General features: G+C 33.6%; 1 protein-coding gene and 1 pseudogene across 2 annotated transcripts in view; one reads left to right on the top strand and one right to left on the bottom strand.

Moving 5' to 3' along the window:
* Window positions 1-19,996, bottom strand: part of LOC145268440 (collagen alpha-6(VI) chain-like) — a 101,574-nt gene that overhangs the window by 66,726 nt on the left and 14,852 nt on the right. For both annotated transcript variants that reach the window (XM_080124002.1, XM_080124000.1), the window contains 2 exons: window positions 15,416-16,006; window positions 8,855-9,028 (listed from right to left, as the gene is read on the bottom strand). In XM_080124002.1, coding sequence (XP_079980128.1) covers window positions 8,855-9,028; window positions 15,416-16,006 — 765 coding nt within the window. The remainder of the gene's footprint in view (window positions 1-8,854; window positions 9,029-15,415; window positions 16,007-19,996) is intronic.
* LOC145268523 (U2 spliceosomal RNA) lies at window positions 14,817-14,953 on the top strand (annotated as a pseudogene).

Here is a 19,996-nt window from a genome sequence, read left to right as displayed (position 1 = left end):
GACACTAGGTTAAAATCACGAGAAGAAATTTCACCTGTAAAAATCTTTAGATTTTTACAGGTGAGGATTTTATAAGCTCCTTGCTAGATGGAATCAAGTTATAGAGACAAAATTGCGCTATCGTTATGAAGAGAAATTCCAAAAGCATACAATCTTTCATTTTCATTTAATGAAAGACTTTTGTAGCAACTTAATAGAATTAGAGGGAATGTTGTTGAGGCGTTATATTCATATAAGATTTTGCTTGAACTTCGTCTAACTTTAATCTTTTTGCGGATGCCGTGTACCTGGGTAGTTTCCATCTGAAAACTAATCATAAAATAACCTTCTGGCATTATAATATTTATAAATTGTTAAGTATCTATTTTATATACACACACATACACACATACATACATATATATATACATATATATATATATATATATATATATATATAAGTGAGAATGTGTGTAGGGAAACTTCTTAACTTATATACTCCACAAATTTTTTCATCTACAAACTTGAAATTTGATATATATGTGGAAAACATTTTAATCGGTTTTCATTCGGAAAATAAGCTGCTTAAAGGTCAAAATTGAAAAATTGGTGCTTGAGAATCATCGGATTTTTTATCTGTTTGTTTCAGGAATGCGCATGCGCGGTAGTGAAACATGACAGCTTCTGTATGTTAAGAATAAGTATTTTTAAAAACACTTTGTAAAGATCGCGTCAAGCTGGCCTAATAGTTATCGTACTTGATTCACTTTCTTCAGGTTTGTTTTCGATGTCAGCTTTAATATGTTTTTACTTACAAGAAATGTACTGTTTAAAAAAAAACCCATAATACTCGAATAAACATGTTTCAGTTTCTGTATTAATTAAAATGTAATACTTATGCGTATTTTAGGACCGGGCAACGTAGGGCGACCTGCTAGAATATTGGTATATATGTACATAATAAGAAAATAACTGTTTTAAAAGCAAATATTAAAGATTCAAGATTTAACGGTTCAAAAAACCCGAGAAGTGCAAATTTGATTTTAATAAACATATCTATTTCTTAAAATTTAATTGAACTGTGTTATGGGGGTAACTCCCGGCACGTTTCGAGGGTTAGAAATTGAAGCTGAATGATATTGAAATGTCCGATAATAGTGTAAACATTGGTTGGAGGCATGGACCAACACTCATAGGAAATCTGCTGTTTGATATTAAAAATTTAAGGTTAAAATTTTTTTGCAAATTTTTGGATAAGAAATAGTTATTTCTAGAATCAGAAACGGTGTGCTCTCATCGCATTTTTGATGGCCAAGTCGTATGCCCACACGTAGATGATATTTATCATTTTGGAGATTTTCTTTCGAGATTACTCGAAGAGGTACCCACTATGTAAGAAGATCTGCTTGTTATGCTGTGGCGTATAGTTAACCGATGTCTCTTTAACGTTGTGTGCTTGAAATGTCCTATTGTTTTTCCTCCTTTTTTACACAGGAATCATTACTTATCAAGGCCCGGAGGCCACTCGAGGATAAGAGTGAATGGGCATACATTAGTTAATGTGAATATAACATAGTAAACATAAGTAGTGGGATTTTTGTAAGCTGGATTAGGGTTAGGGGGACGGATTGTAGTCAGCTGGAAAGCAGCCAACCGGAAGAGAGCTCCACAGGCGTGCAGTTATAAGAAAGAAACTTTGTTCATGGAATCTACATTTAGGTTTAGGCACAGATAAAGAGTGTGAAATTATTGATAGTGGTTTGGCTAGACGAGTGTTTTTCGTGAAAGTTTGACGAGGGGGGGCAAAGATTGGAGCTCAGCCGAACACTTGCCATGAAAATAACGATAAAGCAGAGACAAATGTACATTATGTATGAGGCTGTTTCTTCACAAATACACGTAGTAAAAAACCGTGACATATAAACTTTCATAGACAGATTTTATTAGAGCATATTCTTACAACATATATACAAACCTTCTTATTTGTTCAAACACGACAGAACGCCAAAACAACGAGTCTATTAGTCATGGATCTCTTTGGAATCTTTCTTTCTACATTTTCATCAAATCTATCTTTATACATTTTCACTGGTTCTTCGTCTTGCTGCTTCCAACTGGGTCCTCCACAGATCCGTTCGCTATCGCGTTTTCACCAACTCTGCTAACTAACTGCCTATTACGTCAATAAAACCTCAATTACGTGTTTAAGAACACAAAACAGGTAATCTCTCACGATCTCTCACGTATGCTAAAATTTGTTTAATTCTAACCAAGTTTATTTAATTTTTTAGTTAAATTCCTGACTAAACATTCCAAGCTGTAAGTCCACATTTTTTTTTAATTTTCTAATAATAATAATCGACCAACTTACCCGGCGTTGCCCCGGCAAGCTAATATCATGCTACATACTTTCAGCATTGCGCATTTGTGCACCTCTAACCAAAACAGCTCGTTTTCGTAGGTCGCAAATTTTGCCACATGCCCTGTGCCTCATTTAAGATGCTATTAATTTTTTCTGATTATTTACTCTGGGGGTCGCAAGTCAAAACTCGGTTGATAAACGGGTCGTTCTTGTTGCGTAAAAGAAGGTATGAGGACACTACATAGCGGTATTTATTTTGGTCGTCGTTCAATCCATGAGGCACCCATTTATAAAATTTTTGTCTTTAAAATCTCTGTCAAGTGGTTGGAAATCGTCGTATACATTACGTCTAATTCAGAAGCAAATTATCGAACAGTTGTGCGTGAATTGGCTTTGACTAAGGCTTTTAATTGATCGTTGTCAACATCCGATGGCCGACCACTACACTCATCATTTTCAAGATGCTTGTTTTCTGGACCAAAAGCTTCGTTGATATCACGAGCTGTTTCCTCAGCTTTTCAGTCTAGCTTCAATTGAAATAAGAAAATTTTACGAATTTTAGTTTTTTTCGTCTTGTAATCTACGTTCTGAAAAGAAAACATACTTGTTTTAAAACGACTGTAACTAAAACGATATTTGAAACGATTAGACAGAGTGAGAAATGTTCTTTAAAATGATATATAAAGTAAAGATGGTATAACCAAACTAATTTGATAATACATCATTTGAAGCAAAATTTAAAATTCCTCAAGAACTTTTTATCTCAACCCAATAAATTATGTCGGAACGGCATTGTTTTACTTATTTAATTATTGAAAACCGAGCCTATTCTATCTTCACACATACAATAAATAAATAATGCGTTATCTTCTTGTAAACCTTTTAATTTGTCCTGCATGGTTAAATTCGTTGCCTTGTGGTGTTCTATGATTTAATATACTGTCTGCTAATTATGTGGTTTCTTATTGGGCAATCGAGTTTGTTGTAGCATTCTGAGCGGGCAGTTTTCGTAAGATTCTAGTCCAACCAAAATAGATATTTTGGTGAATCCGCAAACAAAAAACACCAAAATTATAGCCTAGGAATAGTTTGTATTTTTTACTATTTTCCATCTGAGAATAAAAGACATTCTTTTAAACTCCATGGGATAAGGAACTTTAATTTTCAGCTTGCATCCCTTGTGTCGAACAATAAATGTCATACATTCTAATTTACAAAATTTTATTCTCTTTTTTTATCTCTGCTCTAGCTCGAATATAGAGCTTTTCATCTAATTATAATTAATTGTCCTATAAATATTAATTCTAATATTTATATATCCACTTTAAATTTCCATAAGTATTCATTTTTTAACATTATTTCTAAACTATATATATATATATATATATATATATATATATATATATATATATATATATATATACAGGGTGACCCCCAAAAACGTGATATCTCCATTATTTATTCATCGATTGCCCTTATTTTACAGGACGTGGCAGAATCAACGACCGTGAGTGCACGAAGACTCCAGTGGAGCTGGGACAAAGTCTACACTGTGTTAAATTTCGTTCGGACAAAACACTAAGAAACGGGGGGGGGGGCTAATTAGAGTTGGGGCCCGTTTTCATTGGGTCACCCTGTATATATATATGTATATAGTCTGAAGAAACTTTCAGTAAAATAAAGAACGCAGTTTAAATTCCAGAAAAAAAAACAACAACTAATTTTAACCAATCGCAGACTTAGCACCTGCATAATCCCACTTCTAAGAAGATTATAATGAAAAAAGAGGATGCAATTATATGGAGAAGAAAAAAAAAACTTAACTAAAATTGTTAAATAGAAGCCGATTTCTTAAAAGTCTTAAATTATAAAGAATTTAACTACATAAGGATGAAAAAAGAAAACCTTATATATATATATATATATATATATATATATATATATATATATATATATATATATATATATATATATATATAAGTGAACGTGTGAGTGTGTCTGTGTGTGTACATTTCTCTACGCAATAACTCTGTCAATTCTCAGTCTACAGACTCGAAATTTGATATATCGGGTACTGAGATTTGGGAAAATATTTGTAATCCGTTTTCGGCCAGAAATTTGACGGTTAAGGAATCAAGTTCAACGATTTGATATTTGAGAACTCTACCAAACTCCTCCGACAATTTTGGGTCTAAACACTTGAAATTTTAGATATAGGTTCCTTGGACATGGATCTAACTTAATAACGTGATTTGAGTCCAAAAGAATAAATGTTAAGGGGTCATAATAGGGGTCAAATAAAAAAAATCGACCTTTTTTTTCTCAATATACACCTGCTAACACTCGGACAACGCCGGGCTGAAATGCTAGTATATATATATATATATATATATATATATATATATATATATATATATATATATATATATATATATATGTGTGTGTGTGTGTGTGTGTGTGTGTGTGTGTAATTCTTGGTTCGTTCAAAGCTTATACAACCATATTTCTACATTACCAATTTATTTGAAATTTTCAGACAACCCATCTTTAGAGTCGAGGGGTGTTTCTATGTTACTAAAATAAATTTACCTCGCCAATTATTAAAATATTAAATAAAATAAATATATTTTTCGTAAGCCGTAAGTGCGAACCTGTTTTGTTGATCGAACTGAACTTCCGGTTCGATCACACACCACGATTTGACGAAACGAATTAAAAGATTTCATTTTCTGTTTACTCGATAAGTAAAAAACAAAAACATAATCCATTTGTTTATCTTCCAAATTTTTTAATTAAAACATTTTTTCTTTATTATATCAGGCAAAAAAAAGTGTCGTTTGCTTTTTGAGTCGAAGTGTTTTTTTTTGTTTTGTTTTTTCGATATAAGAAAATATGAACTTTTTTTATTATTAACACTATAATTTGTTTGGTAAAAGTACAGTTTTTTTTCGAATAAATTTTACGGATTGGTGACGTGCTTAAATAATATTTGGTGCTAATGCAGAGAGTGGTCCGCGCTAGTTTTTTAAATCGTATTTCCAGGTTTAATTAAAGTTTTATGATATGTTTTTATTCAATTGTAAGGTTAAAGTACAGATTAGGTTACAAAAACCCCTCCCTTCCCCATGTTAAGAATGGCTCTTTAAATAATTACGTTATTAATGAATACCGATTAATGTTTTGGTGTTTGCTTTTTTGGGTATTTTTTAAAGAAAACCATTTTAAACAGAAATTGAAATTACACGTTTTTCTTTTCTTTTTTACAGAAGTTGTTTTTATATAAGAAAATATGAATGCTTTTTCTTTATTAAAGAAATGGGGTACTCGTGCACTTATTGATCTGTGCTGAAATAATAACGTTATTATTTAAAAAGCCATTCTTAACATGGGTAGAAGAGGGTGTTTTGCATCTATTCTGCACTTTAACCTTACAATTGAATGAAAAAAAACGGTAAATTTTTAGATTAGGTCCACCTCCACAATTTTCTTTTAAATGACGACTTTTATAGGTTTTCGAATATGCTGAATACGGAAATCGCATTGAAATTTTGCAGAAATAAGTAGTTATCGAGATATAAAAAGTTGTATAATGCATTGTAATCTCTGGCGGCCATCTTTTTACACGCTTGCGCGCGTCATAAACAAATCTACGCGTGTAACAAAGATGGCCGCCAAAGAATACAATGCATAAAACAACTATTTATATCTCGATAACTACTTATTTCTGCAAAATTTCAATGCGATTTCCGTATTCAGCATATTCGAAAACCTATAAAAGTCGTCATTTAAAAGAAAATTGTGGAGGTGGACCTAATCTAAAAAATACCAAAAAAACATAAAAATTTAATTAAACGTGGAAATACGATTTTAAAAAAAAGCGCGGATCAGTAAGTGCATTAGCACCCATTAATCGACTAACGTGACCTTATTGCCAAATAAGTTCCGGCTACAATGTTGAACGCGCCGTTCACATTGTTTTTTGTTTTTTCAAGTTAAATTCAACTTTCACAATATCTTTTTTATTTTTTTATAATTTCACAATATCTTTTTTAATAATAAATTGTTAGTTAAAAGCACAGAATAGTTACAAAACACCATCCCATCTCTATGGTAAGAATGGCTGAAAAATATTAGGTACTCATGTAGAGAGTGATCCGTGCTGAAATAATAATGTTATTATTTAAAAAGCCATTCTTAACATGGGGAGGGATGGGTGTTTTGTACCTATTCTGTACTTTAACCTTACAATTGAATAAAAAAACATATCATAAAACTTTAATTTAACTTGGAAATACGATTTAAAAAAAAAAAAAGAACGGACCAGTGAGTTCATTAGCACCAGAAATTGTTAGGTGAAATACAGAAAAGTTTCTACCAAGGAAACCATTATTATTATTATTATTATTATCATTATTATTATTATTATTATTATTATTATTATTATTATTATTATTATTATTATTATTATTATTATTTTGCTATTCTTACCAAGGGGAGGGGATGGTGTTTTGTCACTATTCTGTGCTTTCAACTAAGAATTAATTAAAAAAAACAAAAGGTAAATTTTCACATTAGGTCCACCTCCACAATTTTTAACATGGGTAGGTTGGGGGTGTTTATTCTGAAAGCCGTTCTTAACATGGGGAGAATGGTGGTATTTATTATAAAAGCCGTTTTTAAAAGACGAAAGACAGGTAAAAGGTTAAAACACGTGATTAGGTATGGGTGTTGTTTATTCCGAAAGCCGTTCTTAATATTGTGAGGTTGGGAGTGTTTATTCATGTCCGTCAGTGAATTATAGTGCATAGTATAGGTCTTTATATCTCGAAAACTAGTTGCCTCTGCAAATTTTAAATGAGATTTTCTTATTCAGCATAGTCGAAAATTGTGGAGGTGGACCTAATGTAAAAAAAATACCATCCCTCCCCAAAAAGATATCGTTAAATTTAAATTTAAGCGCGGTACTAAAAATAAAATTAGACTGAAAAATACACCTTTGGGTTTGTACTTGCACAAAGACTTGAAAAAGTTGTCAATAAAAACAAATATATAACAAGTAAATATTTTCAAAGGCAAGATAAGTTACTTTTCTACCTAATTGGATAATTTTTAGTGTTTTTATTGGGTTTGTACTACTGTACATAGAGATTCGAAAAAGTTGTCAAAAAATAAATGTATAACAAATATTATCCAAGGCAAGATATGTTACTTTATTACCAAAGAGGATAGTTTTTTTGTTTTTGTAATGTAAAATGTTTATTCGAGTCGAAAAACACAGAGTTTATTGCTATATTTGAAAATTACAAATGGTGGCAGACTGTGTTAAACACATTAGGTTTGGGAAAATGAGTTAAAACTAAAAAACTATACAAAATACTGTTAAAAACCACCTAATACATGTCTGCCTATGTCACGGTAACATATATTGAGTGAGTTCCTGACAGTATTTTGTATAATTTTTTAGTTTTAACTAATTTTCCAAAACTTAACGTGTTCAACACAGTCTGCCGCCATTTTTATTTTTCAAATATACAGATAAACACTACATGTTTTCGAACCGAGTAAATATTTTACACTAAATAAAAACACTAAAATCTTATCCAGTTAGGTAGAAAAATAACTTATCTTGCCTTTGATAACATTTATTTGTTATATTTATTTTTCAACAACTTTTTCGTTTCTGTGTTTAGCAATACAAAGCCGTTTTATTTACTATAACGTTTAGTCGGCTCGAAAAACAGTGTTTATCAGTGTATTTGAAAAATACAAACGGTGAGGGACACTGTTGATGCTGTTAAGTTTGAGAAAATGATTTAAAACTAAAAACTATACAAAATACTATCAGAAACCTACCGAATATGTCAGCCTATGTCACAATAACATATAATCAGTGGGTGTCTAACACTGTTTTGTATAGTTTTGAACTGATTTTCCCAAACTTAACGTATTCAACAGAGTCCGTGACCATTCGTCTTTTTCAAATAAATAGATAAACACTGAGTTTTTTTAGCCGATTAAACATTTTACATTAAATAAAAACACTAAAAACTTATCTAGTTAGAAACAAACCCTAACCTTTGCTTTCATTTATTTGTCTTTGGACAACTTTTTCGAATCTGTGTATAGTACCCCCCTCTTACCCAAATATTAATTAAAAACTCACATTTTTGAATACAATAAAAAAGAAAACTATTTAGCGTTTGAACGTTTAAGCAACTTTCGGCTTCATCCACTGAATATTGGTCGAACCCAAGCCATGATTGACGGTAACTCCTGAGGATTCGAATCCAATTCTGCAAGAGTACCATTTTTTTATTTTCGCCTTTATTTTTTAAATTTTTGGAGTGGATTGCTGTACTAAGAATATAAAAAAACATGCATTTTCTCTTTTTATTAGAATTTTCCATTACACCAAATTAATCCACAGCAACGCGTGTCAGGGTACAGCTAGTATATATATATATATATATATATATATATATATATATATATATATATATAATTCCTACTTACTTAGAGTATGCTGGCATTCTCCAGTGACGATACCAACTTGTATTTTACCGGAATTAAATTCATCAGCAGGTATGACAGTTTGAATCACCTGAATGATCTGAGAAGTTTCATATTCCCCCACAATAGCAGGATCAAACACAAAATTGATATCGATATCTGGTCCTCCACAATTTCCTAGTTGTAAATAAAAAAAGAAAAATTACCCACATCAAACGATTATTAAAAAGGAAATTGAAAGGGAAAATTTTACAGTAAGGGGCGAATGCCGAAAACTTTTTAAAAGTAATTTAAAGAATACATGAGCATAAATCTTTCCATAAGATAGAGGGATATATATATCTATCTTTATATATATATATATATATATATGTATATATATATATATATATATATATATATATATAAAGATAGATAGATATTTAAATATGTATGAATAAAAAATCAATACGAAAAATATATAAATGTTTATATCTTTTCTGTATTTGTTTCCTATCTTTTGAAAAAAAAACAAGGTTTTCTTCAAAAGCACATAATTTTCGACCAATCCTTCTATCTTCCTCTCTCTCTCTCTCTCTCTCTCTCTCTCTCTCTTTATATATATATATATATATATATATATATAAATCAGAGTAGTTTTTTCATGTTAGAAGCGTTGACTGAAATTGAATTTAAAATCAAATACATATGAAATAGGGTTGAAGCTAAATTACAACTTTATATTATGAAAATGAACAAAAACAAAAAAATAAAAATAAAAAATCCTGATGAAGTGAGTATAACTCTTATATATATATATATATATATATATATATATATATATATATATATATATATATACCTTTTAAACACGTAATACTTGCTTATTTTCATAATATTACGTTGTAACAATGCTTTAAACGTATTTCATACGCATTTCATTTATCGAATTATCGTCGATACACATTATCTTTCACATAAACAAAATCGGCAGACCGTATATTTTAATATTTTTTCAATTGGTTGGGATGCTCACTTTGGTTCTTTTGAATCCTACGAAAATTTTGAACGATAAAACTAACGCTGCTTCAAGGTTTAAAACATTAATAACAACAACAAAAACAACATAAAAAAAATTCTGAATATTGCTTTTTGCTTTTCCGGTCAAATTTACGTTGGAACATTACAACATAATAAATAAATTAATAAATACAACGGGAAAATTCTACGATAAATTTTTTTTACACAGTGATCACCACTTATCAAGGCCCGGAAGCCACTCAGGGTTAAGGGTTATTGCAAGTACATTACGTTAGTGTGGAGATTTGATGAAGTGTTTACTTAAGGGGGCGGTTCATTAGGAATTTGTTAACATTGGACTTAAAGACATCCAAGTTGTAGTCCGGTGGGAAGCAGGCAGACGGAACAGAGTTCCACAGGCGTGCAGTTCTAAGAAAGAAGCTTTGTTCATGGAATCCACGTTTTGATTTAGGCACAGATATAGAGTGGGGGAATGTTTTCACAGTGGATTCAGTTAGACGGGCGTTTTTCGTGAAAGATTGGCGAGGGGGGACCAGAGATTGGAGTTCAGACGAGCACCTGCCATGGAAATAACGATAAAACAAGGATAGGCTCGCAACGTCTCTTCTGTGGGAGAGAGGTTGCAGGGTAGAGAAAAGAGCATCCCCCACTAAACCACGAAGTCTATTTTGTACTCTGTCAAGGCAGTATAGGCTGTTTTTAGCAGATCCTGTCCAAATATGGCAACAGTATTCCATCCTTGGACGTACTTGGCTTTTATATAGATAGAGAATTGCATCAGTAGTGAGATATCTTCTGGAGCAGTAGAAGGATCCCACCATCTTTCCAGCGACCTTGGCAACAGACTTCATGTACGTGTTCCATTTCAGATCAGGAGTAAAGGTCAAACCCAGAAGCTTGTCAAAACACAGGGCCTCACCCAGACGAGAGCCATCCATCACAATTGATGCCAGATGGGGATCAGAGCGTTGATGATGTAAGGATAGGAGTTTGGTTTTGGATGCATTAAAGGTAACCAGCCACATCTTCCCCCACTGAACCACGCGCTCGAGATCAGAGGAGAGAGAATCAGAGAGAACTTTGTCATTTACAGCCTTTGATGTGTTGCCGTAGATGGCCGTGTCATCAGCATAGATGTCAACGAATGATTTAAGTATGTGTTTTGGGAGGTCATTGATGTAGATCAGGAAGAGAGTTTGGCCCAGTATTGACCCCTGAGGGACTCCAGCATTTATATTGCAGGCCTCCGATTTTTGTCCATCGAGCACTACTCTTATGAGCCTATCGGAGAGAAATGATTTTATGATTGAGAAAACATTTCCAGTTATACTGTAGCTGGAAATCTTGTGAAGTAGACCCTTATACCATACCTTGTCGAAGGCCTTTGATATGTCAAGAGCAATTGCCCTAGAAAGGAAGCCTTTGTCAAGAGATTCACTAATCCTGTGGGATATAACCGTCAGCACATCTGCGGTAGATCTTGCAGAGCGGAAACCATATTGTGTGTCACAAAGAAGGTTATTCCTGCTGAGGTGGTTGACTATTTCTCTATTTAATATGGATTCCAGCAACTTACTCATAACACACAGGAGACTTATTGGTCTGCACTGAGATGGAGATGACTTATCACCTGAATTCTTAAATACAGGGCAAACTGATGAGGTTTTCCAGGGAGTCGGAAAGCACTTCTCCTTAAGGCAGCGCTTAAATAGTCTCGTAAGTATGGGCGCAAGTTCTGGTTGAAGCTTTTTTAACACTATAATTGGGATGCCATCAGGGCCAGTTGCTTTACTGGAATCAAGGTTCTGGATTAGCTTGGCGACCTCATGCCCGGATATTTATATGTTACCTAACGTTTTCTGTGTTATAGGAGGAAATATGGGAAGTTGATTGCCTTCGTCGCATAGGGTAGAATTTGCTGCAAAGTTCTTTGCAAATAGTTTGGCCTTGTCTGACGAGATGACCTCTGGTCCATTGATAATGGTTTAGATAGAACGCACACTTCTGTTCAGGATCCTATTTGTTATTTGCCAAAACTGGTGGGAACCAAGCCGCTGATCAGCTACCTTGGATTTAACAGACTGGGCATATAGCTCTCTTGCATTTTTTATTACTCTTTTACACTGGTTGCTGGCAGTCCTGAAAGCAGTTTTAGTCTCAGTGCATCTATTACGTTGGTAGCTATGGAAAAAGTGATTTCTGTGCGCGATAGCAGCAGCACATTCTGGGGAGAACCATGGCTGGCTGTTAGGTTTTTGTTGGCATTTTTAGATGGTATGAATTGGTCTATGCCTACAATTAACCATTCGGTCAGATCTGATACTATAGAGGACACTTCCTTTTTAAAAATGGAGTGCAGAGGTAAATCAGATATGAATGTACGGAAGCTATCCCAGTCAGCCATAGAGTATCGGTATACAGTACAGTGGAGGGGTACGTCTGGGGAGTTCTTACATTTCGTTTTTATCTTAACTGATACGACAGAGAGATCGGAGGATCCTAGAGGAGAATGAACGGAACATGAACATAGCTCAGGGGAAGTTGAGAGAAAAAGTTCTAGGAGGCTTGCATATTGACCGGGTGTATCGGGCACACGGGTGGGTTCGCGAACAATCTGAGTGAGGTCATAAGCAATGGCCTAATCATGACAAAACCTCCCCTCATCGTCTGTCTTATTTGAATGGGTCAGCCATTCCATCTTATGGACGTTGAAGTCACCACAGATGTGGATGGTAGCCGAGGGATGTGCAGACAGTATGTGGTCTATTTTCTCAAATATGCTCTTAAAGATAGTAACTCCGCTGTTGTGGAGAATAATTGTAACAAACAAGAAACGCGATTATACTTGAATAGGAATTAAATAAGAAACAGTTTTTTTGTTTTTTAATGCATAGAAGTCACCACTTATCAAGGCCCAGAGGCCACTCGATAATAAGGGTTAATGAGTGTACAGTAGTCAATGGGATAATATCGTAGTAATCGTTTGGTAAATTGGATTAGTTAAGGGGACAGTTCATCAAGAAGTTGTTTACGATGGACATGAAGACGACCAAATTGTAGTCAGCTGGAAAGCAGGCAAACGGAACAGAGTTGCACAGGCGTGCAGTTCTAAGAGAGAAGCTTTGTTCACGGAATCTACGTTTAAGTTTGGGCACAGATAAAGAGTGGGGGGAATTATTGATAGTGATTTCAGCTAGATGAATGTTTTTCGTGAAAGTTTGGCGAGGGGGGACCATAGATTGAAGCTTAGACGAGCAATTGCCATGAAAATAACGATAAAGCAGAGACAGGCTCGCAACGTCTCCTCTGTGGGAAAGAAATTGCAGGGAAGAGAAAAGGGCAACCTCTAATGCGATACGAAGTCTATTTTGAACTCTGTCAAGGCAGGATTAGATATTTTTAGCAACTCCTGGCCAGATATGGCAATAGTACTTCATCCTTGTCGTACCTGGCTTTTATATAGGTAGAGAATTGCATCAGTAGTGATGTATCTAATGCGGCGGTAGAAGTATACTACCATTTTTCCAGCGACCATGGCAACGGATTTGATGTACGTTTTTTAATTAAACTTGTTCATCTACTTTTATGCATGTATCGCATGTAATTTTTTCCATATAAATATTTTAAATGCATTTATTCACAGACACATTTTATAATATGAAATGAATGCGTATTATCTGTAAACTGTTTGTCTATTAATGTGTTTACTTAGTTTTATGAATGTATTGCATATAGTTTTTTTTTCAAGAAGTATGTTCAGTTAGGTATTTTATTATTTCCCTAACGTAATAAAGCGTATTAAAAATTATTTGATATTAAAAACATAAACATCTATTTCATAAAAACTTTTTACGGATATTCTCATTTATTATATTTGAAAGCAATCATTTTCTTTCAAAACACCCAAAAATATGCGTATTTATTTTTATTTAAAAAACGGCGCAGGTTCATAAGTGCACTTGTTAAAAAACAGAGGTATAGAAAAAAAATCTTTATAATGTACGTACTCATTACGGAGTGAAATTTTCATATTCAAAAAAATATGTAATTTGGTCAAGTAGGTCTTTTTACGAAGAAAATGAAAATTTACGACTTTTAACGATTTTTGTGATGTTCATGAAAGCAAGCAAGCGGACACGCGTTTGCGTTTTGCGCGGCTGTACAAACGATAAATAAATAATCAGCACTCACATCGGAGACGTCCTTCTGTCCTGCGAGCTAAGGAGAAATAAAAATCAAATGAACCAAGATGGCGTCCGTAAAACGATCGATCTGGCACAGTTCTCGCATGGTCACATGACAAACCTGCTAATGGGGCATGCACAGACACTATAAAAGCAGGTCGCTGAGAGGAGTTGGCACAGAGTTCAGACCTACGTACCAGCGTTCAGACCTGCGTCTCAGCAAACTTTTTTGATGCATCCCGTGTAGTGAAATTTGCTTTGCGTCTCGTTAGACATTTTCTTTTTTGGTTTGTTACAATTTTATTACTAAACTAAGACTGCTTACACTTCAAATTGAGTTATCGCCCTTATTTGATCGAATTTCTTCATAGCAGACGAAAGACTCTACAACTCACTTAACTGTAAAATGTGATTTGTCCTTATAATACTTAATCAAATTACGTGATTTTTAGTCGCGTGCAGGTGACTCTATAAGTCACTCCGCCAGTCGGTCTGTCCGTAACACTTTTGTGCTTGGCCATTTTGGTTAAGATCAAAGGTCTGTTGTTAAGAGATGCTGTTTTTAGCTTTTTAAGCTTTTCTTGGCCATATGTGGGGACAATCCCACATATAAGACCTTGGTCAATGTAGGGCAACTCTTCATACCAATTGTCACTATCCAGCTCCCCTACTCCCCGGTAATTGGTCCCCATTTCCACTTCATTCATCACATTAAAAATCGGCCTTGTGCCTACTTTGCTCGGTGAAGGAGCAAATAAATACCCGTTTCTTGGCCTTTTGGTCAAGATCAAAGTGTAGTATCTATTCTTACTACATGCTGTACTTAGGTTTGTAACTTTGTGATATAAAGTGGGAGATCACTTTTCTGTATTAATTTAATGTAAAATGATCACCCACTTTACAACCAGTCAGTCTCAAAGCCATCCAAGTCATTCTCCAGATAATTCAAGTTGTTTTTGAAGGATTCCAGTTATTTTTTAAGCATTCAAGTCATTCTTAAGGTCATTCAATTCATCGTTAAGTTCATTAAAGTCATTCTAAGTCATTTAGTTTTTATTTATTTAAGTCATCTCAGCCCATTTTTCGGTCATTTTAGTTTATCTTTAAGAATTTCATGTCAATCCTACATTCACGCATTTATTCATCACACGAGAGCACGCGACTAATGGCTATCGGCCTTGTTTTACTTAGTGTTTCATCTTTGTTCCGAGACAGACTTTTCTTTATTTTCTTTACTTTTAAGATCGAAATATATTCCTTTTGTTTGTTTTTTCACATTGAGTGGGAAAAAATCGGGGAAACGAATGTCAACAACAGAATCTTTGGAATGTTGTTCATGAGATAATAAGACAAGACTTACCATATCCAGCGGTGACAGATGGCTTATTATTCTTGAGAGAACAATTCTTGTTGATAAAAAGATTGGTCATCGTCAGCAGATCAACAAAAGCGATAAGAGTCTGGACGTATTGAGCTTTCGGTGTGTTTGCAATATTTGCCATTTCCCAATAATTTGAGGATCCACTAATTCCAATCAGGAAGATCTCTACGCCGGATTCCCTCAGCAATTTAGACTCCGCCAAGGCTCGATCGGAGTCACTCGGCTTACCATCGGTGAAGATGACGAGCAATCTCTTTGGGCTAGGTCGAAGCATATCAGTCCTGAACACCTCATTTCGTATCTTGTAAAGAGCTTGGCCTGTCCTTGTTGCACCTCCCAGGTACTTCATACTTTGAATTCCGTGTAACACTCTCGACCTGTGGGAACCATTCATGAAATTCAGTACCTGGTGGTACATGTGACTAAACACCGAAATGCCGATTCGGATTTTTTGAGCACCGATATCAAAATTATTAACAATCTTTTCGATAGTGTTTCTTAGCATTTCAAACTCCGTGAGTTTTATACTCGATGAAGAATCCACGAGGAAAAAGACGTCAGCTCTGCATGCTAGAAAAGAAATTATAGTTATTTCGTTTTAAAAATTATTGTGTCAACAGACGAATATTTGTTACCTTAAATGTTTCACATGTTCATTAGCAATTTTAAACATACACACACACACACATATATATATATATATATATATATATATATATATATATATATATATATATATATATACGACTATACACACGTACATACACAGACACACACACGTATGTATATACTGTATATATATATATATATATATATATATATATACATATATATATATATATATATCGGTTGAATATATAAATAAATACGACACGTTGATGAACACATAACACTTTGTTCCTTTTTATTTCTCTATTTTGTCGGAATACTATTTCCATTATTTACATTATATATATATATATATATATATATGTATATAATGCATATATATACAAACGTAAAAAACATTTAAAAACAAAATGTTTAAATTTCAACGTTATTTCACGCGGTTGGCAATAGCCGAATGGATACGGTCTTTACTAATAAAGCCAGAGATGGCTTCTGTCGCCGGGTTCGAATCTATCGACTTATAATATTATTAAATTATAGTAAATAATTTTATATTTATACTAGCATTTCAGCCCGACGTTGCCCGGGTGTTTGGATGTGTATGTTAAGTAAAAAAAAAGTGGTAGCAGGCTCGAACCCGTACTGCAAAGGAGGAAAAGAACGGGAAAAACTTGACGTCTATGCTGTTACGACCAACGCAATACTGGAATTGACATTTTTGAAAATTAAAGCTAGACAATCGAAAGGAGAGGATGACTTACAAAAATATCGGCGAAAAAAGCGACCTCCCCGTGTAGAAAAGTGCCTAGTTGAAGGTGAAAATATTAATGTTTTTAGCCAATTTTTCGATATTTGTTGTCTGAAAGGTCAAACTTCAAAACGATACTGATCTTGAGAAAATCCGTCTCCTCTGTCGAAAGTGTTGGGCAGACATGCATACATTTATATATCGGTAACTAAAAATTTTCGACCTAAACCGATAAAAAATCTTGCCCTATCACTAAATACCCTTTATGTAAAATTTTAAATGTTTAGACAAGAAATTGTCTGAGTAATTTGGTAGAGACCGCAGAGGTAAAATTTTTTTAATTTGACTTCTATTAGGAGCCCTTAACATTTATTTTTTTGGGCTCAAATCAAGTTATTAAGTAAGATCCATAAGAACCTTTATCTACAATTTCAAGTATTTAGACACAAAAATTGTCGGAGGGGTTTGGTAGAGTTCTCAAAGGCCAAATCGTTGAACTTTGACCCCTTAATCGCCAAATTTCTGTCTGAAACCGATCCCATAGATTTTCCCAAATCTCAGTACCCTGTATATCAAATTTCGAGTCTGTAGACTTAAAAATGACAGAGTTATTGTGTAGTGAAATGTACACACACAGACACACAGACAGATACACAGACACGTTCACTTATATATATATATATATATATATATATATATATATATATATATATATATATATATATATACTAGCAGTTCGGTCCGGCTTTGCTCGAACCTTATGTACTGTTTATAAGTTTATCTGCACATGTATGTATATATATATATATATATTTATATATTAAAAAGTTTGACTCATGTCCAGATAACCTACATCTAAAATTTCAAGTGCTTAGACCCAAAATTGGCGGAGGAGTTTAGTAGAGTCTACAAAGGTCAACTCTTTCAACTTTGGCCTCTTGGCAGCTAAATTGTCGCCAAAAACTGATTAAAATTTTGCTGCATGTCTGAATACCCTTTATGTAATATTTCAAATGTTCAGATCTAAAATTTGCTGAATAGTTTGCTAGACACCGCAAAGGCAAATCTTTTGAACTTCAACCACATAGGCAGCCAAATTCTCGGCCAAAAATACGATTAAAATGGTTGCCTTATATCTGAATTCAATTGATGTAAAATTTCAAATGTTTGGACCAAAAATTGGTAAACCCCAATTTTAAAGCTTAACATTTATTGATTTGGTCTCAAATCAAATTAAAATGTTTGATCCATGTCCAGGTAACCTATATCTAAAATTTCAAGTGTTTAGACCCAAAATTGGCAGAGGAGTGTAGTAGTTATCTAAGGTCAAATCGTTAAACTTTGCCCCCTTGGCAGCCAAATTCCTGGCCGAAAGTCGATTAAATAGATTTTCACAAATCTCAAACCCCTTATGTCAAATCTCGAGTCTGTAGACTGAAAATTGACAAAGTAGTTTGTTAGGAAAGTATACACACATAGATACACAGACAGACAATTTCACAATTTAGTTTTATACATGGCAATATATTTTTATTGCTATATGTCACACAAAAATAGTTTAGTGCTACTTGGACGTATGGGGCTAGTGACGATTATTTTTTAATCGTGTCTAAGAGAGGAAGACTAGTAGCAGAAATGAAAGCTAATATTATTTTTATTATTTGTATCCTTTTGAGATGAACAGTTTATACATTTATTAATTTTGCAGACGAATGCAATTAATTTTTTTTTCTTTTTGGGGGATTTTTAATCTCATTTACAAAAACCAACAGGAAACAACATTCATCAACGAATTGTTTTCTTCTTCTTCTTCTTCTTCTTCTTCTTCTTCTTCTTCTTATTATTATTATTATTATTATTATTCACAGCTGTAATTCTATACAATTTAATTTTTTTCTCTATTTCCTTTCTTTTTTTTTCTAGTAATTATTTTCCCTTTTTTTATTTGTACGTTTTTAAGATTTTGACAAAAGTAATAATTTCGTAATTCAATCTAATTCACGGTGGAAATCAAGAAAATTATTCATTACACGTTCGACTTCCAATAAAATAAATCTACTAGAATATAAATATCCTGAGATGCCACTGAATGAGTATGGTAAAGTCTTATGCCAAAGCTTTTACTCATCTAAGCAAAATCTGCAACAAAGATGAATAGCTAAATCCACTTCTGTGGGATGAGTAGATATCTGACCAATTAAAAAGATTCGTATAGATATAACGTTGTCCGGATACCAACATGTTGTAGCCTTGATCGCAAAATAGACAAAGTATAGAAAAGAACTTCAACTCGCTTCTTCGCTGTGACAAAAACATTATTTACTCATTTTTACGGCCGTGACGTCAGCCATATGATCTCGAACGTTTTCCGCACCTCTCACGTGATCTCGTATGTTATTTCCGTGATCTCCTTTTTAACGTGTGTATTTTTCCCTACTGATGACATCATTTGAAATGCATTTTCAGACGTGCGTCTGCGCTATGTTACATAGAGAGCTGTTATCCTTTCTAGCCCTCTGTACGGTACGGTCCGAGTCTTGATCACCATATAGATGCTAAATCCGTTAGTTTGGTTTCTTTCCTAAAAGCTATCTCCTTCCTCATTGCGGAATTATACTTTTAGATAAGATATCTAATGTTGACGTGGGGCAACATTTATGGAATCAAGACATTATCTAGCCTTGCGGTAGGGCTGGTCATGTCTTCAGAATGTCTGACGATAGGATACCAACAATTTCTATGTATGGTCAACTGGAAAAAGAAAAACAAATATTGAAAATTTTCTTGTGAAAAGTGTGACACTGTTTAATTTCAGCAACGAAAAAAGACGTTGGAAATTCAAAAATGGGGGAGGTTGCGTTGTTACACACTTATATTTGAATTTTAACGGACATATTTTCCCGGAAAGAATATTAACTGCGTCACATGTTTAAAAATACATTAACGGCTATGTGACGTTATTAAAAATCTCCCTCTCTTTAACAACGTAACCCCACCCTTTTTTTTTTTTAATTTTCAACGTCTTTTTTCGTTTCTGAAATAATACAGCGTCATAATTTGCACATGAAAAAATTTTGAAATAGTTGTACTGGTATTTTTGTTTTCTTGATTTCATTCATCCAGAGGAAGTTTCGAAATAAAGACGGAACGTTCATGAACACATAACTCGGTTTATTCCTTTTGATTTCTCTCTTTCTCCTCCT

The sequence above is a fragment of the Euprymna scolopes genome, chromosome 43, assembly GCF_053919585.1.
Source record: "Euprymna scolopes isolate OS-2025 chromosome 43, ASM5391958v1, whole genome shotgun sequence".
Classification (NCBI taxonomy): Eukaryota; Metazoa; Mollusca; class Cephalopoda; order Sepiida; family Sepiolidae; genus Euprymna; species Euprymna scolopes.
Note: the sequence above shows the minus strand (reverse complement) of the source record. Positions and strands in the feature narration are given on the sequence as shown.